A 27,645-nucleotide genomic window follows, 5' to 3' on the forward strand; every position below is an offset into this window, starting at 1 on the left:
GATGCTTGCTTATGCCCAAGAAGCATTTAATACGTCACTGTTGCCCCAGACAACAGCCGCTGGCAAACTTCACAGAAATGTGCGACCAGTTGTTCTTCTCAAATATTTTCTGTTCAATATGATCAATCTCCAATGACCAGTTAAAGCATTGGCGTCAACCCCTGTGTAGAGTACTGGAACAAATGACACGGTTGAAGTCGACTAGATGTGAACATAAAATACCAATCAAGGCATAATTTGAAGTGCGACTGTGCTGACTTTACGAGGGGTGGGGTGTTGGTCGATTAAATTGTTGTGTAAACCACATTCGAAAATATGTCTTGTCAATAAAAATCAGCAGATAACAAACATTCGCGAAACGATTAAAGACCCTATAATATTTTTTGCTTGATTGTTTCTAACCACTGCGAACTCTAGGAGATGCGCGTCCATGCGTATCTGGCACGTTCTGTCGCCTTAGTCTATGCGCTGGCAGCATGAACGCAAATCGTGCTGTGTTGGCGTTTGTCAACTTGAGTCGAGAGGTTTGTGGGAACCAGCATGTCACATGCCTAACGAGTTGCGGAGCGTTGAGAGCGTCGCTGTTTGAATCTAGTATTGTGGTCACTTGGAGAATGCGTTAAGACTGTAACATAAATAGCAGTCTTCTTTATACAATAACCGAGAGTAGCCAGGTTTTCTGTCAAAACGCGACAACCGTTCATTCCTGGATTTACACTTCTCTCAAGACAACCATGAATACCAGTGATGCCAAGGAGTACCTCACCAAGAGAGAAATACCACAACTATTCGAGGTGAGATGTGCGCTACATCCGTGGGGTTCTGTGGTTGTGATGCATAATAATGGTTTGTCATTGAATACCCGTATAAGACTTACTAACATAGCAACAAAAGTCGAAGTTGACAACGCATAAATTATCTTACTACATTTGTCAACTCGTCTGGATTGTATTGCATTGCCGTGATAATTTCCATATTGATTCCAGGAGCGTTCAAAAGAAAAGGAATATAAATATATTGTACATTTACAACGCTCGAAGTAGAAGGTTCAGTAAATGGTTGAAGCCACTTTTAATATGAAGGCAACAAGTTATTTCGGCTTAGGACATTCAATTACAATTGGATGTTTAATAGAAAAATGTGAATGCTGGAATGCTTCCTGCTATCTTAACAACTACCTGATCACGCTGTTAATCTTATTTCGTAGACGCTTATTGTACCATCATGCTTTTGCGCGAATACTTAAGATGTCTCTGAAACTTTTCAAGTCAAACTGAAACAGTTAAAGCCAACAGTAAATTACCACAACTATTCAGGGTGAGATGTGCGTTCATATTTTCGTGTTCTTAAGAACCATTTTGCAACGAAATAGATTTAACACAGATATGCATAAGATAAATAATGGTTCATATTATTAAATCTGTTTTTGGCTTTTACCAGGTCATTGGCCATTTCAGTGTTCATTGCTAGAACCTATAGAACTAAGCATTCTGTGCAGTGCACCTTTTGTAAACTGTCCTCTGGTTCTTCAGAGTTTGTTGACAGGTCTGATGTACCACCGGCCTGAGGACCCCATTGACTACCTGGAATCCTGTCTGAAGAAGGTTCGAGAGCTGGGAGGTCCGGACAAAGTCAGGTGGGACACTTTCGTGGGACAGGAGAAGAAGTCCCTACCACCACTCAATGGGGGCCAATCACGACGATCCTTTTTCCGAAATGGTAGGTTCCAGAAAGAAGTGGGAGGTGAATGAGTTAACCGCCATCTAATATAAATGCAACACAGCTTTGAATTATTCTTAAACCGGTTGCTGATTTGTATATAACAATATAACTTGTGTGCTGTGTGTTACACTAATAGCCTGATAACACAGTCTGGTTGTATGTGACCTGTGGCTTGTGCACCTGTTTGTGCTTCTACATGTTCTTTGCTAGAGGCTGTGCAGGTAGGCAAATGTATGCCAAGGTTGTCTGACCGCGGCGCTTGCTTTGCAACGCAAATATGTCATCTCCACTATAGCTGTTAGACACTGAGTTAATTGTATCATGAGCACCTGGTTGGGAACAATGCAATGTTTACTTGCTTTTGTTGAGCTACACCTTTAATAAAAGTCTAGTAAAACATAATTAATCCACAATAAACTCTTAAAAATGTATCACATAAATTGTTGCGTTAAAAATAGCACTGCAGTCTTACACTACCTTTACCAAGAACATATATTCCATGTATCTACCTTAGTGAACTGATTGAAGCTATAGTCCATTGTACAAAACAGAAAAGGTTATTTAAAACAACAAGCAAGATTTCAGCTCCTACGGTTGTGCTGTCTCACAGTACTGCCAGACAGTCCCAGCTTCCCCTACCGAAGGTACGACCGCCTTCCCCCCATCCCCCAGTTCTCCATTGAAAGCGACTCAGACCTGTCCGAGACAGCCGAGCTGATCGAGGAGTATGAGGTGTTTGACCCCTCCAGGCCTCGGCCCAAAGTCGTCCTTATCATCGGTGAGTCGAATGCTCCAAGCCCTGAGTAGAGATTTCTGCTCTGCTGAGCTAAGATTTTGTGCTCCAACAATGATTGTAAACAGGACAGTGTACAATAATCTACAATAATCTCATGCAGACTGGACTGGTTTTGCATTGGAGAATAGATGACTAATATGGGAGTGATATCTGCTTCAGCAGTTAATTTTATATCTTTTGCTTTTTTGTTTACAAAATAAAAATAATGAGTAGCAACATGAACAGGCTAAACCTTACCATAATTAATGTAAAAAGTCCCATTTATTTATACAGCACATTTAAAAACAGCTACATATGAGCAAAGTGTTGCACTTAACAATCATAACAACAAAAACTGTTGGTCTTTGAATAGCAAATATTTGAACTCAAACACATGGCAAGGAAGCATAGTTAAGAATCAAGTTGTTCTGTATTTTCCCACTGTCCTATCTGCTTCTCTTGAGTGACATGACATGCTGATTTAATTTGGAGATGAAATGTGTATCACAGGCTCATCCTACTATATGTAAATGAGACATCTATCTGAATATACAATGCCTCTGTTGATATCCTATGCTTATTATCTAGAAATGATTTTATAAATCAAAGGATTTTTTTTTTTTTTGCAGTACCTCTGCTCATCAATATGAAAATGCACTGAATGGAATTGCTCTTTGGAGACTGTCACAGAAGCATGAACTGTTTTGCTCTTTGTAATGTTGAACAGGCGGGCCGGGCAGCGGTAAAGGTACACAGAGCCTGAAGATCGCTGAACGCTATGGCTTTGAATACGTCTCAGTGGGCGAACTGCTCAGGAAGAAGATGATCCACAATGCCACCAGCAACAGGAAGTGGAGTTTGATTGCCAGGATCATCACTAATGGGGAACTGGCTCCACAGGTAATGGGTTTCACATTTGGTGAATAGGAAGAACAGGCTTAAGGTAGTCATAAGTTTGCTGGGGGTTTTTTGTTTGTTTGTTTGTTTTATAATCATTTTTGATGGCATCTATCTGATGGGTTTGACTTTTTTTCATTGTATAATATCTTATAAAAGTCAATGTTCCTCCTTGCAATGTAATTTCCCTGGACATGCCAGTACACGTTTGGAGAGGTTTGAATGCATGATAGTCAAAAATGAATGAAAATATTATAGTACTCAAGTTTAATCTGAAAGCAATGGTCTAGTTTAAGTGCTCCATGGAAGGGCCAGAGCAGAGACAGATTTTCTAAAAACTTCATAATGCTGGCAAGACTGGAAAATGGAGTCATAAAGTCATTCAGGTCACTTATCTGGCCAATGGGGAGAGGAGCAGAGAAAATATTCACTTCCTTCATATTCAGAGAAAAGGCTAGGGAAATAACTTGGAGGTAGTGTTGGAAAAAAACATGACTACATAATTTCGAGGTGGAATATCATATGTGAGTGAGCCACCTGTACACAGTTGGCAAGACTGAAACTTTCATGAGGGCTTTGTACATCAAAAAGTATAAGATGTGCTTGAAAGAATGGAAGATGACGGCATTGTGGGGAAAAAGTAACACAGCCCACATAGCAGTGCACTGACACGATTCCTGACCTGATGCCAACAGATGAAGTCAGACTCTGCGTAGGTCTTAAGACACCAGGCTGTGAAATGTGAAAATATGTACTGCCCACGATGGAATTACCATCAAAAGAAGACACTTGAGGTGATGATTTGTTTTTACAAGATTCTATTGGATGTGGATAATCGCAAATTGACAACTTTTGCCATGCTCTATGGGAGCTTTGGGCGTTTATTAATTTCTATTAATTTCTATTGAATTTCAAGCAGAGCTGAGATTTCCCACCAAAATATTGGTGGAAACCATACAGGAGCTTGAAGGAGCTGTGGTCTATATGGATATCCTAACAGCTGGTTGCATCTGAGGTGCCTAGCTATGATTCAGCATCAGTAGACTAGTTCAAGCACAGCTTTGAATCAATCCTTCCAGATTTTTTTAAATTATTCACCCCTATACTACTACCATAAGTATAGACCACATGTACCAGTAGTAGTAGGTAGCAATAATGACCCCCAGCTATTAAGACCTGAATTGAGCAGGGTTGTTACTTCAGGGTTGTTACTACTGGGTCTTCACTTTATGCCCAGAGTAGTGGACAGAGTTAGGTCAACTCCTCCTACTCAAAGGGAAATTCAGCCTCAGAACTGGCCTGACCATCAAAAGGTCAGACAGTTATGCCCTGAAGTAAAACAATAGCAGCCATTCTACTACAGCTGCCTCCAGCTCCACTGAACCCAAGCGATGCCGTGCTCATAAAACCAGCTGGGCGTCAGCAATGTTCAGGACACAAGTACCATCCTGTGCCAACCTGCACCATTCCACGGTCATGTGAGGTTGATAGGCGAGCAGTATAATAGGACTGGGTAAATCATGTCCAGTTCCATCTCTGAATCACCCTTCCAGGACACAGAATCTGCCCACAGCCATGATGGGTAGATTGGACGTTTGCTCTTCAGGATACTCCAAAGAACTTAGTCACATGGTCTGGTAGAGTGACAGAGCTAGTTGTAACATATATCTGTGATAGATTTTGAGTGTAATGTTTTTACAAAGAAAGAGAGAGCAACTCAAGATAGAATGCAAGAAAGCAATGAAAAAGTTGAAAAGAGCTTGGATGCAGGGGCTTTTCTAGACTACCTGTTGTACTGGGGTTTACCCAGAATTACTTCAGAATTAAGGGGGCACAGCCAAACCCCTTTATTTCCTAGTCAGTGGTAGGGTGCATATGCTTTTGTGAAAAGGCTCACTCTCCCTGTTCTGATCCTTCTCTTTCTTTTTATCTCTCTGTCTTACTGTTTCTACCTGTTCTGCGTCTGTTTTCACTTTTCATACTTGTTCTCTTCTTATTCCTATTCCCTGTTCAACCTCTGAGTGGTCTCACTTCTTTCATGAGGAAGTTATTTTTGTGCAATTTTCATTTCATTTTAATATTGTCACACATGTGAAGTAATTCCTTTGAGACATAAAATTACGTGAGAATTGTTTTTGCATGATCAGTTTATGCTAGATAAACAATTCAAGCATGCAAAATGAACGGTTTACTGGTTATTTTTCTCATTTTACAAGCTTGTATTATTTATTTAGCAGTGTTCCCTTTTGCTAACATGACCAATGCCTTTGCTTTAGTGTTTTTGGTAGGTTACATGGTTATATGTGGCTAACCTTAAAATGTACGCATTACCCCTTTGTCTTGTGCATGGCTGACTTGCTATTAAAATATAGTGTAAGTCAATTTCTATAGCTAACTCCATATAGTGCAAAGAGAAACTGAAAGAGTGTTAGCCACTCAAGCATTTAGAACGATGCTGGGACATTATGGAAAATGTAGTACTTGTAGTGAATTCTTACAGTACTAATGTTTGTGTCATGTAGTTATTTTCAATAATTCATGTTAAAACGTTAAAGCATTATGGCTTTTGTGTTGATTACCCCCATGCATAGAGTGGGACATGGAAACCATTTTACTGGTGCACATGCCCCATTCAGATGGGTCTAGTGACACCCCAGCTTGGATGCATGGTTGACAAAAGGTTTGGCAGTTCACTCATCCTGTAAGAGAAATATTCTGAAACTCTGTAACAGATGTGACTTTACCCAAAATGTGTGTACTTTTGTGTCAGTTAACAGTCATAGAGAATCAATCCTGATGTGCCACATGTGTTTGCAGACGTCACACAGGTATTACACTGAAAACTGAGATCAGAGAAAACTGTCGCTTCTCTACCTTGCTTTGATATTAGTGTTTACAAAAGCTAATATTGTACTCACAATAAACCTGGACTGTATCCCATGACCACAGTACATGAGATATTGAAAACAAGGTTGGCTTGTGTTTTGCTGCTGTCACAGCTGTTTTAAATATTCTCACTTTCTTTTCCAGGCTCCCTGGCCTGTCAACGGTGACTCATTTTTAGAAACACAGATCATCATAGATTCTCTTTGTGTCCTCATCTGCCTTTCAGATGCAGACACAAAACACTTACCTTCTCTTGAAGCGACATGGAAAAGCTTAAAATAGCTTTATGTGCTTGTGTGTGGCAGTGTAAGAAGGAAAGGATCAGATAGCTTTCTTTGAATCACACTCATGAACAATTCTTTCAGCGCAGTGTATTCACGTTTCCATATACCATGGAAATATGTTTATAACTCAACACATCTTAATTCCCTGCCAACAATAAGGTTATGTGACGGCATACTTTTCCTTCCATGTTTATTTTGGAGGAAGCTGAGCATGAAAGCTAGGCTTGCTAAAAGAGAGTCTGGCTTAAATGATAAACAGATCATAAAACATGGGTTTCCAAGTTATAGAAGGACTCACTGAATGCTGCACAAGTTTAAAGAGGGAAAGAAGTCAATCCATAAAGGTTATTTACAAGAGGATGAAATGGACACTGGGTCACTAATTCCAAGTTGTATTAGATGTACACATCCGCAGTGAGACATCGGACTATTCGGGCTCTCTTTCCCCTGGTAGAGAAAGTCTAAAGCTCTAGTCTGACAAAGATTACTAGATAAGGGCAAAGAGGAACAACCGCTATGCTCGTTAAAAGCAGAGTCTGTAAAGGAAAGCATGGGTTCATTGTGTGAAATGCAGCTTCATAAACTCAACTGGTTATTGTTTGCTGTTGATCCTATATAATCAAAGACCCCTGGGTTTCTAGATCGTTATAATGGTCTTGACACCACCAGTTTATTGGCTGTTAGCTTGAAAGATTGAAAGAAGTGTGTGTGTGATATTCCTTGGGTTCACTGGTAGCAGTACTGAAGTTCTGATGGATGTCTTAAAATTCTCAGTGTCTATAAAAAGGGAATTAAAAAGAACCTGTTTTTCTATGAGAGAAAAGCAAATCAATGCCTTCACATTATATATGGTGAATTTAATCTTATGGACAGTTATTAGTAGGAAGAAGGCTATGCTATGTCATTAATTAAGGATTCAAATCAGATATTTGGAGCAGATACTAGGTTACCGACTCTGCAACCTATATTATTGGAAATTATCGCAGTTTGTTGCCAGTATTAGAACATGGGGTGAGTAGAGACAGGACACATGAGCAGAATGGCATTTAAGGCAAATCCAAACTCACTATCTGTACAATACCACAAAGTAGAGTAACCAGGTACAAAGTTACATAATGAGACTGTAACATGGTTATAAGAAGAACTTGGCAAAACAAAAACAGGTTTACAACAAGAAATGAAAATGCAAAAACTTAAAGGGAGTTAATAACAGGTACTTAGAACAGCAAGATTACAAAGCAAAATCTCTAACAAGTAAAAGCAAACAACTAACAAGTCATGAAAACAAGAGGTACATGTACACAGTTATATTAGGGGAAAGCAAATACAAGTGAACACAATGAAAGGTGTGGATATACACAACACGAGACCAGGGCAGAGGCTACAACAGAAACAAATTCAAAACCACATGGCACTAAGCACCATTGGAACCGCAGCGCTGAAGGGGGGAAAACTGTGAAGAGTATCTTCCAAAATATAACACGTCTTTTTAATAAATAACTTTTTTTTTTCTTTTCTTTTTTTTTTACATCCCAAATGATTATAAACTAATACAGGAATGGCATAACAAGTTGGATGCAATTTTTAAAATCTCAGTAAACTCCAAGGGACCATATTTGGAGGCTGCATTTCAGTAAGTAGAGCAGTGTAATACAGTCCTTCAATGTAGTTGGCCTGAGGAAGATATATATATATATATATTCTTAGAGCCATCCTGCACTAACACTGGCATACTAGTGAATACTAATGTGACACAGCAGTCATGTGAGATGTGACTTTACAATGGCACATTCCGGTTCGGGAGATGCAGATTTCCCCGCTTTATTATTCACCTTTTTAAATGAGCGAGTCATTTCCTCTTTCTCTGGTGACAAGAAAGGCCTTGCCGTTGCTGCTACAGTCTATCTGAGAAAAGGCCTATCCGAGAAAAGGCCTATCCGAGAAAAGGGGAGACGCAGGGTTGTGGCAAACAAAACAGCCATATAGAAATATGCACGAGGGAGGCGTTCCAGTGACAGGGATGGGCAACATAAGCATGCCACTGCTGACCTCTTTGAAACTTTTATTGTCATATGAACACACACACACACACACACATACATACACACACACAACCCCCCACCACCAACCTCCACATTTCAGCCCTTGAGGTTGTGCTCATGTAGTCTTTGACATGTAGCCTTTAAAATGGCCCTGCCCCCTTTGGAAATAGAGCCAAAGATAAAAGACAAGTAGCAGTTCTTTATCATTTGAGACTGAGTGATTTTAAAAAATACTTGGATGAGATGTAAATACTCCTTTGTATCTGAACTCTATTATTGTTCCCCATCAGGAGACAACCATAACTGAGATAAAGCAGAAAATCATGAAGATACCAGATGCGAATGGCATAGTTATAGACGGCTTCCCACGGGATGTTGGCCAGGCACTTTCTTTTGAGGACCAGGTGAGTGTATTTTCAGTTACCATGGGCTACAAATAGCTCTGCTGTTCAGTTCTGCTGCGCTGCAGGATTAACACTGTGGTAATGGACATTCTTGCTGACTCAGTCACCGAATCTCATGGTCTTCATCCACTCTTGATGCTTTTTCTACACTACCATGTGCTGAATGCACATGCAACATAACCAACAGGCAGGGATCAATTAACTATGAGCTTGTGAAAGAAATCCAGAAAGTTCCATGAAACTTCTTTCCATGCAGGACATGTATATGGCGACAACCAACTGAACCTTAAGGGAGCTCTTTCTTTCACAGCCGAAGACGTATTTTGCCCAAATCGATAATGTCTGCATGGGAGTTAGGCCAGTCGAGTATTGTCATGTCTATTCACTCAAAAAAAGTACCTTTAATGACAAGTGTTGAGGAAAATAGCATATTTGGCTCTGCGGGTGTTGAGTTTACCATTAGCCTGTATTTATTCTCTATTCACTGTTGCTTTTAAATGTCTGCTTTTTTTATACATGATTTCAGAAATTAGCTCAACTGCTGTTTTTATTTTTTTTTCCCGTGCCAGTGCTGGTATTTGCTGGCTTAGTAAGCTATATATAGAGATGGCGTACACGCCAGGGAGTGTCATTTACACTCATTGGCTGAATTCACACCTACCTTCAGAACTTTATCTGTAAACTCTCTCTTAAATTAATTTTCACCCATCATGTGTAACAGACTTTGGCTACAATTAAGGTAACTTTTTTTTAAAGCTATAATAGGTATGCATTAGCTAGTGTAAATCTTTCATGACAGAAATCCACTGACCTATCACAGACATGCTTTAATGGCTCGCTGTTTCTAACCTTTGCGCGTGCTCATATCTAAATAACGATCCATCCCAGGTCTTTTTCTCATCTTATTTAATTAGCTCTGTATGACGCACGATCTGTTAGTTTTGCAATAGCAAGATGTTTGGCACAAAGTGTCGGGCTCCCCTTATTCACGGCGTCTGAGTTCCTGTGGATTTGGCTGGCGAGGTATTATCAGATGCTTTAACCTTTAAACACGGACAGGACAGTTAGAAGTGCCACAGTGTGAGTCCCTCGTGCACAAATCAGATGCATTTGGCAGTCAGATTCTTCTCTCTTTCTCTCTCTCTCTCACACACACACACACACACACACACACACACACACACACTTGCTTCTAAGCTTCTTATCACTTGCTCACCCTTCCCTGTATCGTTGAGGTCGCCTTGCGCGGGGCCGACAGCTGCGTACAACCCCCCTGTTGCGTATGGGAGAAGATTGCTTATCGTGCGACCTCCCTGGATGTCACATCATCTGATCGAGTGTGCTGCAACCACCTCCCCCTCACCAGTTAAACCCAGTTATAGCAGCGTCAATTGTCGCCTGCAGGGATACATTTGGTAAGACGTTGCTACACAGATGACCGTAAAAGGGAAGGCGGCATCGCTGATGATTTCTATGTTGAGTAGCAGGGCAGAGATTGCTTTCTGGTAATTAGTTTGCTTTCTGTCAACTAGCTGTAGTACACAGGCCTTGTTTAACGAGAGCGCAAAAGCTCTGAGGCTTATCGCTGACAGCAGTTTGGAGTAAAGCTGCGCATTAGTGGCTTAACTGGCCTGCTCCGGTGGGACACCTGACAGCCATATTCCACAGTTCTCTTCGCGATTGTAACGTCAATTTCCAGAGTCGTCTCTTGCGATGTGGCATTTTCTCTAGATGCCCTCCACTCCCGGCCCAGACCATGATGGCAGGGCTTTGCATACTGTTGAGAGTGTCTCACCAGAAATCATCACAGAATTATTCTGCGCCATGCAAACAATTTGACGTGGCTGAGTCGCCCCCACAGTGTAGCACAGGAATCGACTATTTTTTCTGGTTCCAAGAAGGATTAAGAAATGCTCGCCAGGCTAATGTCAGACATCTGCCTCTGTGCACACAGCCTGCAAGAAGGGAGAGAAGAACGCAGGACAGAGTGAAAGAAGTAGCAGGAGATGTAAACCATTTTGAAACATACAAATTTAACATCCTCACTGGAAATTCTTAAGAAACAGTTACCTTTATGTGGTGAAGAAATAATATAGTAGATATACTAAGGATATAGTAGATTTCTTGTCACATTTGTTAACTCACAGCCAGGTGTCCTTCAGGCTGACCTCAGATCAGCAGCTGGGTAAATCAGCTGTCAGGTATGGGATGTTTGATGCTCCTTTAAATTTTATAGTTTCTATCCTTCTAGCAGACAAATGGAATGGTTTTGCATAAAAGCAAAATGCAAAGTATCCCAATCCAAAACATCCATGACAATTTAGCAACAGCCAGAGTGACCTTAACAGAGCCAGGCCAAGCTGTGGACAGCACCTGGATCCAAGCCATGTCACATCTGCTTAGATGCCTGCCACCGTTCTTACTGACCACCAACACAAAGAGCATTAATGATAACAACCCAAAAAACAATAATCCCATCAGCAATCATCTGAAAAGAGGGTTCAGATGCAATGTGTGAGGAAGGTGAATTTCGGTGGAAGTATTGCGGGGCTCTGCAGTGCTGTCCACATTTGTGCACAAACATAAAATGATAACCTGAAGAAGTACATGCCTCCACCCACACCACCCTCAGTGCTCAGATGACAAGGACAAGTGAGAGGTAGATGAAGGAGAATAATTGGATATAGACGGTGATTGGACAAGAAGGTTCAGACTAGTGTGCTCTTTGTAAAATAGCAAGCGGGCAACCAATAACTTGTCAACATGCGCTTTGAAACAATTTAATTAGCATCGATCTCATAGAGGAGGGGCAACATCTCAATTAGGAGTTGAGCAGTCCTGTGAAGGAGAGAGGTCTAGGTTCCAACGCGGTGTCAATAGTGTTGAGAAGACACCTCCATTGGGCGTGGGGGGGAGGTGAAGAATGTGCAAATGTCAACCAACTACGACGTCAAAATGTCAACAAGAGGACTCAGCTAGAGTGATGTTTTAATGTGCAGAATAGCAGTGGACAAAACAAGGCGATGTGGAGGCAGCAGTGTTCCTGTTTGCTTGTCATTGCTGTTTTGTTTTTGGTTGGGTTTTTTTGTTGGTTTTTTTTCATGATGACAGTTGCAAAACTCTTACAAGAAAAAAAAGAATTAAAATCAAGACATTTTGTAAAAGAAACAGTATTATATAAGACCATAAATTTCTGAAGAGTTCTCAGTGTATGTCAGATAAATCTCTCAACATATTAGAAATGTTACAATACATGTTCAGAGACGAGTTCTCTCCTTTTCAAAATTATGATCATAAAAAAAATCAACCTTGAGAACCAAGCAATGCAAAGAGGTTTGTTAAATCAGGGAAACTATATGTGTAGTACTGTGACCTTCAAGGAGTTTGTAGAGGTTAGGGAATCTGAGTATATTTAAGGAGCATGACCTCAGCATGTCTGGCTACACACATGACATTTTGAGCTGACCGAATGAACTTCTTCCCAGGACACAATAGCAGTAGCTATGGGTAATAACATAAACTGAATTCATATGGTTAGATGCTGGCTGAACTTAGGCTAATTCCGAGTATACAGGTTGCAATGTGCATTGTGTGCCCAATCTTATGTGAACATGCAAGGTCTGTGATGTAACTTCACTGGGCATTTGTGAAACATAGTAACCTAACAGGAAAATAACATTAGAGAAGCTGCGTATGGTCCCTGGTGGCCATTTCTTGTGAGTGGCAGCTCTGTATTTCAGACAGCAGTGTCTGTTTTTTGATACTGCAGGACCTTGGCTAATGAAGTGTACATGGGCCCGGGGTCTCTTGGAAAGGATGCATCATCTGCAGGACTCCGCAGTACTGTGTGTGTGTGTGCGCGTGTGTGCGTGTGTGCGTGTGTGTGTGCGTGCGTGCGTGCGTGCGTGCGTGCGTGCGTGCGTGCGTGCGTGCGTGTGCGTGTGCGTGTGTGTGTGTGTGTGTGCGTGCGTGCGTGCGTGCGTGCGTGCGTGTGTGTGTGTGTGTGTGTGTGGGTGTGTATATGTGAGTGTGTGTGTGTGTGTGTGTGTGTGTGTGTGTGTGTGTGTGTGTGTGTGTGTGTGTGTGTGTGAACATTAGGCCCACTGAGGACATGGTAGGGAGGCTGTCCATCTACCAAGATTTCGTCCACCGAGAAGTCACTCTTTGCACCATAGGAAGAGGGAGAAGCCAAGAGAGAGAAAGTGAGAAATAAAAAGAAAAAGGTCTTTATGGAATGGAGAGAAAAAGTAAAAGAATTCAGGAGAGCAGAAGATGGGAAAGATGGCAGAGAGTCAGAGTACTAAATGTCTCATAAGAGAGAAAAGGATGAACAACCCCCCCTGAGAAATACACAAGAGACATTTTGAAGCAATCACAGCCATAGAGAAAGTAGGATGGCATGCAGAAGGGGTTGCAAGCATGTGAGCCTGTATGTGTGTGTGCGTGTGTGCGTGTGTGCATGCGTGCATGCGTATATATGTGTGTGTGTGTGTGTGTGTGTGTGTGTGTGTGTGTGTGTGTGTGTGTGTGTGTGTGTGTGTGTGTGTGTGCGTTTGTGTGTATACGTGTCATAGAGGTGACAGAGTGGCAGTGCTTCTCAGGGATCTTGTGTAGTCTTCCAGACCCTGGACTGCTCTTTTGAAATTTGCCTTTTCCAGCATACATCTCCTATTTAAACGTTAGCATGTCCCTCTGGGTCTTCCATCTTTTCCAACACACCATCCAGAGAACAATTTCCGCTCTTTCGAGGATGCTTTGTGCAAGTTTATCAAGCAGTTAATGAGTATATATCATATCCCTTTGAATGGGATCAGATCACATAATCCTGCCCCAGTATCCCCCACCCACCCATGTAAATATTGAACTTGGAGTAGTCTGAAGTTTTGCTACACAGCTGCCAGGAACATATGCTTTAAGGTACCTGTATTTCTTCCATGACAGCCTCTGTTGTATACCAAAACAAAGGTCCCTGTAATGTTTCTCCCCACTTCCAACATTCTGTTCATCAGAGTGTCTACTTATAGTGGACCTGTTTACCCTTGTTGTCAGTAGTAAATACCAAAGCTGGTCTTGCCTTTGTGGCATTATTACCTCCCTGTCAAGAACAGACAAAAAAAAGCTCCCTAATGAACAGCTAGTTTTAAAGGTGCCAGTATTCCAGCGCCGCTTAATCCATTATTTTGCCAGCAGTTCCACTGTATTAATTATTAGCATGCTTGCCATGTTGTATGAAAGGCCCTTAGGTCAGTTTTTGGTTTTCAGCCGACAGTTGTTGTTTTTCTGGGGAGCAATTAATTACGTGTGCTCATCCAAGGGGATTTTAGCAGACCAACTGTTGAGAGGAGTTGCCTACGCAGGAAGTTATTTTTCAGAGTCCTCTTAGGCAAAAGATCAGTGCAGTACTAATGTGCTACACATTGCCTAAGTGAAGTCTTAAATACTTTACCCTCTAACAATTAAGGAAATTAATTTTTAATTAACCAGTACAATCTTGCTTTCTTTCTGTTACAGTGCGACTCATTTCACCAATGAAGTTAAAACAGGAGCCAAAGGGGGTTTTGGGGGTGGGGTGGGGAGGCACTAAGCTATATGTATTTGTCATATCTTTCTGGATATGGATTCTCAAAGTAAATGAATTGGAAACAACTTTCTTTGAAAGAATCTTTGTTCACCCTGCTCATAAAGCAGAGGTAAAGATCATGAGGTCAGAGATCACAATGATGTTGTGCAGCATGTACTGGGGCTACTCTGAAGCTGAGGCCAGAGCAGTCGTTATGCACACGTTATATGCTCATATACTCGGACCACTTTGAAGGTCTGCGACCAGAGCATTCGTTATGCTTCTGTTATGCTCATATGCTGTTCTCAAATTTCAGATCAAATTTCAGCTTCTCCTCCTTATTTGAGTTCAGCTTATTATTACAAATTCTTGTGCGGAACACACCATGAGCAGATTGTGGGAACCTACACAACAGCCACATAGAAGAGAAACAGAGATTTAGAGCGCCAATAGTGCAGTCTGGCAGTGTTGTGTAATCTGCGGTTTCACATTTAAATGCAGTGGCGATGCCACACACGTCGAATTCAAAGCAAAGTGTGAAATATCTGACATCCACCAGTTGTTATATACTAATGATGTATCATCACCTTGCCTTAAATAATTTGCCTATTGTGATAAACCACAGTTTTCATGTAGTTGTAGGCTGTAACTGCGCACATCTCTGTCGATTCACCTGCGGTTGCCTGTGTCCTTTTTGCTGTCTCTCTGCTCCTCTAGATCTGCACTCCGGATCTGGTGGTCTTCCTCTCTTGCTCCAACCAGCGCCTCAAGGAGCGTTTGGAGAAGAGGGCGGAGCAACAAGGTCGCCCCGACGACAACCCCAAAGCCACGGAGCGCCGGCTGACCAACTTCAAGCAGAATGCTATCCCGTTGGTGCGCTACTTCCAGGAGAAGGGTCTCGTCGTCACGGTAAGGGCCGCAAACTTCAGAATAAGCTGAAATTAAAATGAGCACTTTTAGCCATGTTAGTCATGTATTATTTAGCATTACTTTATACTTTTCCCCACCATCATCATCATTTAAAAAGATGAATTTGCTTTTTTTGTCATTTTCTATCAAAATAGTGATGTTCATCCATCTCTAATGTATTTTCTCCAATGCTAAGAATGCAAAGAAAAATAATATTAAGCAACATCATGCACCGTTTTTATGATCTAATCAAATAGATAAACTCCAGTCCTGTCAAGTCCCGTCACTGCCCAAATATTCCGTTTCACATTGTCAGTAAGCTGCATGCATTCATTGACCCCAGCATGGACGTTTCCCTCAAGTGGATGGCAGGGAATATTAATAATAATGTTAAGGCCTTGCATATTCTGCTGTGTCCTGCCATTGTATGCTCTAAGATGTGATGAAAACCATGATGCACATTAATCTCGGGTATACAAGCCCTGCTGTTAGTCCTGGTAAAACATCCTCATAATTGCAGTGTAATTAGGCTAAAAATAGGCTAGCCTAACCAATGGAGATTAGAGGCAGTCTGCCCCAGCCCAGGAAACCAAGCTGAGACTCTAACTAGAACCAACTTGATTCATTTGTTCAAACAGCCAATCAGACGAGAAACATAAATTAACTCCATTCTCTCGAATCCCCTCGGATGATTATGAGGTCACAATGGAAACCAACCAAGGCTGAAATTCTTTTATCAATGGTGGATGGAGTGTTCTTTTAAGAAAAACGACAAACTTGAGTGCTGTTCAAACCGAATGTCACATCTTTGTAGGTGACGAGAGCTCGGTCCGTTCCTCCCAGAAACAACTCCACTTTCCTTGTGAAGGTTGCAGGGTGAACATGGCAGGGCTTTGGTCCAAATCAGTCTCGAGGGGAATGAGTTCAGGCTATAAAGGAGAACGCATGTGTTCATACCACCAACGAGACATGAAAGTACCATTTCATCAGCTAAGAGGAGATGCTTTTTTTCGAAAACTGCAAACAGTATTTTGACACATGGTTGTGGCTTAAAAAGAGGAATCTGGGGACTGCTGTAAGTCCTCAAGCTTATCCAAATATCCATGATGGCTGACATTTTATGCAAACCTGGAGTGGATTTCTGGAAAACCTAAGACAGACAGGAAGTCTGCTCAATAGGAATCTCTTACTTGGATTTTTCCTGTGGGACAATACTAGATTTTGCCCTATACTGCCTGGCTAACTGAGAAATACCATGTGTGTTTATATGTCCATTAACCACATTACAATCACAAGAACAGGTAGAAAGAAAAAAGGGATGAGAGCACGTGTGTCCACTGAAATAGAAGGGAGATCATTCACTAAGGACTAATTGAATTAGGACTTTGTGCCCTGTGCTTTTCCCAGTGCTTTGTGACCACAGTGGAAGCTCCTCTCTCACTATGCACCAATCAGAGATCCATTCATACAGTTTAACCTGCATCTGTCCTAGCCCAGCCACACAGGAAAGAAAATGGAGGAAAAACCAAAACAAACCACTATGTGGAGGCCCCCCAAATCCACCCCAACCCCTCAAACATGAGCTGTGGGGCCTTAGTGCGGACTCGCTGACTCACTGTGAAATTCATCCAGAATTCGCATCCATAGTGGGAGTGCAGTCTCCCGCAGCACATGTTCATCCCATCAGAGCACTGATGTAGCGGGACGTTGCCCAGTACCAGAGCGAGCGGTTTCCCTCTCCCAACTGCCTGTCCTGTTCGCAGCGGAACGGAAAAACAGCACTGATCTTATTAAAATATTAGATATGTGATATTAGAATAAAAAATTCACTCTAGTTTAGAAACCTTCTGCTAGTAATGCTAGTCTAAATGCTTAGTGATTAAGCACCTAAACAAGGCTGGTGAGCCTCAGGATTTAGAAATATAATTCAAAGTCAGTGCCAAGTTCAGGCATGCAGCACAGACAAGACACTGACTCCACTGACCCTCTGACCTCAGTGCCGTAGAGGAGAACGCATTCACTAGTCCCTGGCTAAAAACAGATCGATTTCTCCTCACAGTTACAACTTTAAAGACTTTCATCTGGCTCAGGAGACAAGGTCAATTGAGAGAGAGAGGGGGGGGGAGAGAGAGAGAGAGAGAGAGAGAGAGAGAGAGAGAGAGAGATGTGTAACGCAGAGTGATGGTGAGGAGGATGCAAACGCTGAGAAGAGTTAGATTTATAAAGGGCAGATCCAAAATCAGGGTCAGTAGAACAGTCCAGAAGTGATTTACCAGAAACATCAGTACATGAAACAGAATCAGAATACAAAAAGGAAAGTGAAACACAAAAACAGACAGGATAAATGGACAGGCTAAAAGGGAGAAACTATACAGAACAGACAAGGAAAGTAGATCACAGGCTATATAAAACAATGACCAGCAATGTAACATGGAACATATGGGGTTTAAATACATGGGCTAAACAGGCTACAGACAAGGAACAGCTGAAATGAACGACAGGTGAGAAAACCAAAGGGGCAGATCAGAAAAAGCAAAACAAAGAAGCGCATTGACATGAAAACCAGGGGGTAAACCAAAACAAAAGGCTAGGCAGGAATTGCCAAGGTTACCGCAATGCCAGAGAGGGCGTGATGTTCTATAAATTCTGTAAATGCTTGGGCAATATAATATGATTTTTTCATGCCAATAAAGCTCATTTTAAATTGAAAAAATTGAGAGAGAGAGAGAGAGAGAGAGAGAGAGACTCAATTTGCAGTTAGTGTAATCAATAGCCAAAGGCTGTTAAAGGAGATATTTAAACATATTTGTGTATATTTACACAAAAAAAGTCATTTGAAAATATCTGTACTTAAGTACATACTCTTAAGATGCACTGCAGTACCTGTGGTAGATTGAACCTGTAAGGTCATGAATTAAACCTCCACTAAATTGTTCAAAAGTGGCTTGGACACTTGGGCTGGGTTTGGATGGTGAGCGCTAGTTTGTATATCCCAGGCCTCCATGCTACTTCCACATGCAGGTTTTATTGTCTCTTCTCATCACTCTCTCCCTCTTTTTGTTTGATCAAATCACATTTCAAGTGGCTGCTGACTCTACTAATAATTATGCAAATCGCCAGTATTCTGTCCTTTTAGTCTTGTCAGATGGCTCTGTCAGAGCAGTCAGACCCCCCCCCCCCCCCCCCCCCCCCCAGTATTCCATAAATTAGATAGCTAGGCAATATTTTTTGTGCAGGAAAAAATAAATTCTGAGAAAAGGGGAGCAGAGGGGATTCTGGGAAGAGAGCAGAGAAGCAAGCCTGTTTTGTACAAGATAGAAGTGATTTCATTGCTGGAATGCAGAGGTACAGAAAGTTAATTTTGAATTGCATTTTGAGTGTGTTTATAGTTAGATGAGTGCTGTGTAGGCCTAGTTCAAAGGTATTCATTTCATACAGACAACATAAGTAAGGTAATAATGTTGGTGACGCAACTGACATAGGTTTTCATGCATTGTTCAGACATTGGATATCATAACATCAATACTATTTGTTGACTAGTTTACTTTGCATTCCAGGGCTCCTTCAGTTGTAGCTAGTGTAATCATTGCTGACAACCACTACAATGATAACAAAAGCACTTGAGCTGAAAAAAAGTATTTAGGAGGCTTTGTTCTGATAACACCGACACATCAAAAGCCTCACACGTGTAAGCTTCAGATTAAATATTAGAGTATACCTATCTCACGGTAGCAATCTGTAGGACAGAATGCAAATCTTCTACTTCTACTTAGAACCTAACAACCTTCAGACTCATTTGACATCATATTTCATTTTGAAGGATGAGATCTGAAAGGTAGAAACTTCTTTACGAGCACCCACTCACACCTCCTTTCCTTCTTATAAGGAAAACCTCCAGTTTTCAGCATTGCATCTGCTAAACAATCATATGCAGTCCACCACAAATGATTCAAGCCAAATAGCCATGCAAGTGAAATGGCATGAAGGGGAGCGAGCCAATCACATGGCTCAATTATAAAATGGAAAGCCAGTAATATGGCTCGATATAGAGCTGTGTCTGGAAATTCCAAAACAATCTACTGACTAATGTTTTGAGGTAATAATCTTAGTATGGCTGTTATGTGGTTAAAATATTCACAGCCACCTAACAGCCAACTGAGACCCTTGGTTTCAATCAGATTTCAGGGCCTAAAATAGCTACAGTAAATAGTTGACTTTAAACTAAAAAGAGATTAAAGGAATATCCCACCATTTAAACCTCAAAAAGCTTATTTAGCATTCAGAGTAGCTTTGTGCTTGGTCTTGCAGTTACAGATCATTAACGTAAGGGCCTTATGGAAGGTAGGTCATCTTTGTCCCTATCTGTGACCCTAAAACCAAGCCATTTTGAACTATTCTAAATGCTTAATTTAAAAATAAATTAAGGGTTTACACTGAAGTGTCCTATTAAGATTTAAAACACCCAATATCACATATTCTATCATTAAACAAGCCATCAAACAAATAAACAAACATATAAATAAATGAGCAGTGAATATGCTCCCCGGACTTGTCAGGTCTGGATATCCCAAAATGATTAAGGGTCTGTTGATGAATCTGCAGGCAAGTGGCTGTCCACAGGACCTGCAAAATTGTCACTCCCAACATATACAGGCTTCAACCCAGAGCTGTTGTCCCCTGATGCAGTTTCTGTCCCCGGGGAAAATTAGGCCTCTCCAGCCTGCCCTTTCTGCTGCAGCAGGGATGCACAAATCCACTTACCCCTGAATTAATTCTGAACGAATTGTTTGGGTGCATGCTCAGTGTTTGCACCTCTTACCACTGTGAGAAAACACAGCTGGCTTAAGAGAATAAATGTTTGCTTTTTGTCCCTTGTGTCTGCTATTACCGGAAGAGCAGAAATACTTATTACAAAAAGGCTTATTGCAGAGCCAGAGGATATGAAGCCACTGTGGTTTGTTTTGATATGAAACAATTTAAAGACCTCATTAATGTCGAAAGAAAATCCATATAAAGAGATAAGGCACCAGGTGGAAAAGTCTTTATAGCAGTGTCGTAGGTTTCATTTCAATTTGACACCACACCACCCTTCCTAACACATAATAGTAGTGTGAGCAGGAATTATTATGGGGGACACGCCTCCCATGTCTGTCCCCCAAAACTATGCCTGTGCTTTATTGAGCTTCCATTCCACACAATAAAAAAGGATATTTTATGAGCTCTGAGAGTCTGATTCAAATGCTACTAATTGCATTGTCAAAAATGATAAAATGCAGTGAATAGATTTTCATCATCAAACATTCATGGAATTGTTTTGTTGCTGTAGTTCTTTGTTTTTTGATTCGAATTGACATGCTGAATTGCATCAAGGTGTTGATTAAACCCAAGAAAGAGAAATATCTTTGCTAAAGTTTTGTTTCATCAAGTGCTTTCAGATTCTCATTTACAGAATAAAATGAATTGGTTTGAGAGCTCTCGCTGAACTACGTCATGCAGACATGGGCCTAATTCCAGCAGATCTGCAGAGTCAGGCACAATGTTCTCTTCTTTATCCCAGTGGATGTGACTAATATGCATTTCCATTAGTATGTATTACTCATTGTGCTCTTTTCTATGAAAATGTCTTAACGAGATGTAAGGCATTGTTCTTTGTCTTTACAAGATGATGACGAACAAGTCATATCTTATGAATAATTTCCATTTTTCCAGCCTTACAAACTCAATTTTTAATATATTAAAGGTTTTTAATAGTGAACCTAAAACATGTCATTGTATAACATTGTTATTTATGCTATCTCCAGAAATATATAAATGTTTGCTATTCAGAGCTTCTTCCTTGTTATCTAATTCTGAGAGAGACCTGGCTTGGAATTGTAGCAGTTCTTAATTGATCTTGCACACTAAAGGCAAAATATGATTATGCTAGAGTATGGAGAAGAAAGCTGACATTTGCAATAGTTAGATTATTGTGTAATTAATTGGCAATTAACTGTGCAGTAGAAGTGTTCACCACATAGGGCATCTCTTTTGGATATGCTAAGACATGTGAAGTGTAATCCCTGGCATTTCTACTTCAGCAGAAAGCTCTACCCATTTCTGCTCTGGATGAAAGATATAGATCCATAGTTTTTGGAGTACATGATGTATATACAGGTAGAAGAATACAATAAAACAAAACAGATGATTTTATGGGTTAACAGACACTATTCAAAGCCAAACTGATCTGATATGAGAAATGTTCCAGTACATAATTTGGACCACTTCCCCAGTTCCCAATCAATAGATGCAGTTTTAAACCTTTACCCTTAGCTGAACAATTGACGATGCCATATACCTTTAATGAAGAGCAATGTATGTACTGTTTGCATAAAACATATAATAGGGCAGACTGCAAAGCAGTTGTAGTTGGTGTTAAAGAGCTAAGTTCATTTATATAGCACCTCATTCTTTGCCAGAAACATAATTTTATGTTAATGCTGAAAAAAAGACTTTTCTAGCATACTTAAACTTAAAATGAGTTTCTTTTTCATTTTCACAGCGTTTTTGCTTTGGGTGACTCAGCATTTTCAAATTACTGATAGGTTTAATGTTTCTTAATTACATTTGCTTTGGAAGAGGCTTGGGGTGTGACTGGTGAGGAATTAAAAGAGGAAGGTTTGAGATCTGCATACACCCCCAGCAAGTTAAAATGAACACATCTTAACAAATCATGTGGAAATTAAAAAGAAAGCAGTTTGAGCTGCAATCTGGAGTCGTCAATGCATATTTTAGGAACTAATGAAGTGATAATTACACCTCATGTTGATAGCAGCCAACCGCCTCTAAGCACAGATTCTCAAAGGATGTTTTCTTGCCATCCATCTTTTAGCAAGTCACAAAAGGAGAATTCACCCAAAAACTTCAGACTTGCTGCTTATAGCAGGATCTGCATCTTCTAAAGAGGAAGTCTACCCAAAAAATTGTAATGGCAATGATCTTTGCACCAGTGCTGTTACCATTTTGGGGTTAACAGCCAAGAGAATGTAAGAGGAACATTGTAGTGCCAAAGTTGTGATGTTGATCTAAAAGAGAGCTGGTGAATGTTTTGACTCCAAGCTCCTTTTAACTTGGCTTGAAGCAGATCTCTCAGTCTCAACGTACCACTGGATCTCTATGTACAAGCACCATGGGCTTGGGTACAAGCTCAATCTTGCTCCAGTAAAAACGTCAAGCATCAAACCAGGAGACATCTTTAAAAACCCAGTCTTTTATGTGCGTCATCGGCTTTATTCATCCCAACCCCCCAGCCTGAGCTACTTTGTGTTCTTGCCTGGTTGCATGAATAGCAGAGCAGTGCTGGGAACGTCTGAGTGTCATATGACTGGGAGTGTCAGTCTTGCAGAGTCGTGTGACTGGGAATGTCAGTCTTGCCAAGGGGCAAGGCCTGCTCTGATCATCTATTTTACACACCTCCCTTAGGCAAAAAAAAAAAAAAAAAAAAAGCCTCACAGATTCCCATCACGGTGTGAGAGAAGGAGGTGACTGATCCAAAATGTTGTGTGGGGAGTTCATCTTAATTCGGTTCTTAATTAGGAGCTTCAAAAGAGTCTCAGTAAACGGCCAAGGCACCTGAGCAGCGGGGAGTCTGGCGCTCTCTGATCTCCAGCTCTGGGTAACCCCTGTGTAGAATTCTTGAAGAGAGAAGGAAGAGACAGGTGTTATCAGCGAGGGAAGATGCAGCACGAATGGTGGGTTTGGGAGTTATTTATGTAGTGAATGGTTTCTTTGATATGTATTCCACTTTGTGTTGCCATGGAGATGCTGTAACCATGATTACTTGGAGAAAAAAGAGCAGTAATAGTGAAGAAATGGATTTGAAATGTCAATAACTAAACTGTTACCTGACAGCCTTGTTGCTAGTCATACTCAAAGTGATATGACTTTAAAAATATTACAATTAAAATCAGCTATAATTTATTCATCTTAAGTCATTCTTTATTTGAAATTAGTTTTTAGAAATTAGTTTTCTTTTGACAAGTTTGACAAAGTGATTCTTAAGCATTCTTTTGCTTGCTGCTTTATAGCAAGATATATTATTACTTAAACTATTTTTCGTCATGTGTTGGAATAAATATGTATAGGAAACTGACAAACTTAACAACAAAATTAAACACTTTTGAAGTATTTCTGCCAGACAACCTTTTGCTTCAGATCTTAGGCAAAGGTCGCTCTGAGTATAGCACCAAATCCCATTGATCCGGCCCACTCTAAACCTTTAAACATTTTACATCACAGGAGATTTCTCTACAAACATATATATGTATATATGTATGTATGTATATATTATATATATATATATATATATATATATATATATATATATATATATATATATATATATATATATATATGTATGTATATATATATGTATGTATATATAATATATATATATATATATATATATATATATATATATATATACACACACACACACACACACACACACACACACACACACACACACACACAGACTTGTTTACATTGCTCTGATTTACGTTAGCCATTCAGTCCAGGAAAGCTGATCGATTTAATAAACACCCACCAGGCTTGCAGGTGCGCAGCGCTTTGCCGTTACCAGGGAAAATGACGTCAGGCCCTAGTGGAGTTTGTGACATCTGCACTGACCCCTTCATGGAAACTCTGCCCAGCTGCCCTGTTCACAGCTGCCTGGGCCCCATTAGCAGCACATGATGGTTCCACACCTACCCCAGGTCTCTTCAGGGCACAGTGGATTAATGCGGTAGCTGTGCCAATACTGTACCGCCGTCTCCTTGTTATGTCAGGAAAACAAATAAATGTAGTGCTCTAGCAGTTGGCCTTTATTGGTTTACCTTAATGGAGTGATGAGTGGTGGAGAGCAAAGTTTGATTTGAGTATTTGTGTATGGTGAATGTAGTGTCTCAGTGACAGCGTCTCACACTAGAATTAATTTTGTTCAGCTCTTTATCGGGTTTGAGCATAAGTTGACCTTCAAGAAGATGGGTGATTAGGGAGAAAATTGAAATTTAGTAGAGTTGAGTCTGGGGCCTAATCGTCTCCTAAAGTTTGTGTCTTGCTCCCTAGAGCCCCCGTTGCTGTAGCCCATAATAGTTCATGGGAGCACCGCAGCTGTCAACCCCCCCCCAAGGATCAGGGGACTCTCCCACGCATCTCTAAGCTGTGCCTCTTTATAGTCTGTCGTCATGGAAACAGCCAGGAGGTTGGGGTGGGGGCTGTTCCTGTACCTCCTCCTGTCTGGAGATTTTCATTTTCTTCTTGTTTTGTTCCCTCCAGCAGTTTCTCTGTGTTCAAGCAAGAACCTTGAAGTTCTTTTTAAAGGCTTTTTATGCTGAACTTAAGTGCTAGCAGTTATCAACAGACCTCAGCAAACCACTTTTAATGAGTGAATGAGCAGAAATGAATGAAGCAATGCAAGGCAGTCTTCATTCATAAATATTAGCATTTTTCTCCCATGGTACATTACTGCTTTAATCTATGACTAAAACAAACTATATTTCAACAACCACAATCACATTTCAATTGATCTCTGAAGAAGGATGAAAAGAAAATGCCAGGGTTTTGGGATGCAGGGGGAACTAATCAAATGTTAACATTTTCAAAATGGACTGTAAAATGTGCACAGTTGAGTAGCAGCTCCTACAAGCTGAAGTTTGACCACATTTCACGTCTCTTTTCTGCACAGCTGGATGCAGACCGAGATGAGGAAGAAGTCTTCTATGACATCAGTATGACGGTTGACAACAGGCTGTTCCCGACCAAAGAACCTGTTGCAGGTAAAACCCTTAGAATTGGCATATCTGAACAAATATGTGTTCTTAACCGCTGCACTGATAGTGCTAATGCTCTGATATGAGTTTGGGAAAATCCCCAAATATCTGTGCAGTGGAATTTGATATTTCAAGAGCAACTTGTTGATGGGCTATTTGACTTGGCCATGTAGTGGTCTACATATCTTCATTCTCCAGGAATTTCTGTATCACATACTCTATTATACTAATTGGGAAATTACTGTATTTAAGTTATGTTTGCCCTAGATGCATCACCACATACACACAGTTTCCTTCATTCAGCTAATGAGTTTCAGTAGGCTCCTAAAAAGCTGACCGTTGGTCCAGTAGATCGTGTTGCTGTGAGAGCGAACAGCATGATATGTCAAGCTTGCGCTAACTGGCCTCTGACTTTCTGGCTGCGTTAGTGGTGCTGTAGCATTGTGGAATCAATGAACGTGTCGGCAGCATGATAAGTCATAGTGTGATGATGCAGACACAAATGCCTGGTATTCTGTGCTTGCTCGTCGATGTGCAGCGCAGAGAGGAGTGGGAGCCATGACCAGAAACGTTCTGGCCTCTGCGGATCACAAATGAAGGTTAATTAACAGATCTTGGAGTGATTTCTAGAAACAGATAGGGCATTGACCAGTACAAGGTTTTTAGAAAATGTCTATATATAGAGATTACATGGCTTTTAGAGATATACAGTGAAAGATATATACTCTGGTGTATATGATGCAAAACATAGAAAGCATAGAGATGCTGATCTAAGAGATTCATATCTAAATATGAAATATGGAACTCTAATAATACATTGTGCATTTATGAATTATATCAAATGGTATGAATTGTGATTCCCACAGAAGAAAAGTAACAAATGCAAAAACCAAGCATTTGTCTATTTGACTATATGTTTGACTTTCCCATCTGAGCAGAAATATTGAAACAGCAACTCAAAGAAAACCCAACTGAACTGATCTGGGCTAGAGGGCTTTAGGAAGATGGCAGTATATGCTTGGAACACCTAGGAATTTGTACTTGATTAATCAGCTGGTGTGTGTGTGTGTGTGTGTGTGTGTGTGTGTGTGTGTGTGTGTGTGTGTATGTGAGCAAAAGAAAGAATGATTTATATGTGTGTTTTATGTGAAAGAAAATATTTTATGTGTATGCATATATAAAGATGTGTTGTGTGAGTGTGTATTGTATTGTGTATATGTGCATGTAATTGCAATTAATGTGGCTATGAATTTGGGGGGTTATATCAGATTTGTGTGAGGTATGTGTGAGCATGTGTTTGTTCGGTTCAGACACATATGACTGGATCCCTCAGAATTGGAGGGATTGCCTTTGTTTTCGCCAGTAAAGAACTCACAAATACTGAAATACTGAAACCTTTGCCTAAGAAATTGAAGAGGAAAAAAAGATTGGCCCTGTTCTGCCTATTGATCCGATGTCTGCTAAATGGAGAAATCATACCCGGAAAGCCCTATAAGCATCTTTAATGAAGAACTGTCTATCACTATTGCCAAGTAAAAGCACAAAATGCATATAATTCTGTGTATAGTATTTGGAGTCCTACAATAAACTATAGACAGAAACAGTATACTGTTAGCATGTGCAATGTACAGATGGAAATGAATGTTGGGATCTTGGACGAATTTGCCACGTTGTTTTAACAGTGCATATTTATCCGGCACTAATGACACCGGTGCGATGTGCCTGCCAGTTCAGTTGCACAGGCAGGAGTCTGGAGCATCTTCTCATCAATATTTCAAGACACGAGGAACAGATATGAGGCCGTCCAGCGACAGCCTTTGGCTTTATGAAGTGGGGCCTGTGGTGTCAGTCAAGGATGGTGCTAGTTAATTAAACACCCCCTTCTTCTGCGGTCCATTAATGCCAGCATAATGAGTCTGTTCTTCTTTCATCTGCTGCACACCAAGTGATGAGGCCTCTCTTTTTTTTACAATTATGAAACATATGAAATATGAAATATGAAAATGTTCTGATTCTGATGCATTTTTAAACTGAGCTTAAGGGCCTTATAGTCATTACTTTTGGTGCCACTTTCACCCCATTCGTCATGTGTGGTTTGCAGACAGTGGCATTCAGTAAATGTTTTATATTATTACTTTTTTTTTTTTAATGTGAACAATATTAGTATCATAATGTAGCAATGATATATTGCCACATGATAATCTAATGGTGAATGATTGTGTAAGAGAATGAGAAGGCTCTCTTTGCAGACAGCCCAGAAGATCTCTAGAGTCTCTAACTCACTTAGACCGATCGAAGCGTTTGTTCAGTCAGGGCTATATTCTTTCAGCTAGCTTTCATTCCCATTTTTGTCATCAGGG

The 27,645-nt window shown here is 40.6% G+C and overlaps 1 protein-coding gene across 1 annotated transcript in view; it reads left to right on the top strand.

Annotated features, from left to right (window-relative positions):
- The first annotated feature begins 127 nt into the window (after window positions 1-127).
- Window positions 128-27,645, top strand: part of ak5 (adenylate kinase 5) — a 41,817-nt gene continuing 14,299 nt past the window's right edge. The window contains exons 1-7 of the mRNA XM_026998381.2: window positions 128-794; window positions 1,533-1,719; window positions 2,333-2,500; window positions 3,225-3,397; window positions 8,897-9,010; window positions 15,288-15,479; window positions 25,201-25,291. Coding sequence (XP_026854182.2) covers window positions 735-794; window positions 1,533-1,719; window positions 2,333-2,500; window positions 3,225-3,397; window positions 8,897-9,010; window positions 15,288-15,479; window positions 25,201-25,291 — 985 coding nt within the window. The 5' untranslated portion in view covers window positions 128-734. The remainder of the gene's footprint in view (window positions 795-1,532; window positions 1,720-2,332; window positions 2,501-3,224; window positions 3,398-8,896; window positions 9,011-15,287; window positions 15,480-25,200; window positions 25,292-27,645) is intronic.

The sequence above is a fragment of the Electrophorus electricus genome, chromosome 18 (assembly GCF_013358815.1).
Source record: "Electrophorus electricus isolate fEleEle1 chromosome 18, fEleEle1.pri, whole genome shotgun sequence".
Lineage (NCBI taxonomy): Eukaryota > Metazoa > Chordata > Actinopteri > Gymnotiformes > Gymnotidae > Electrophorus > Electrophorus electricus.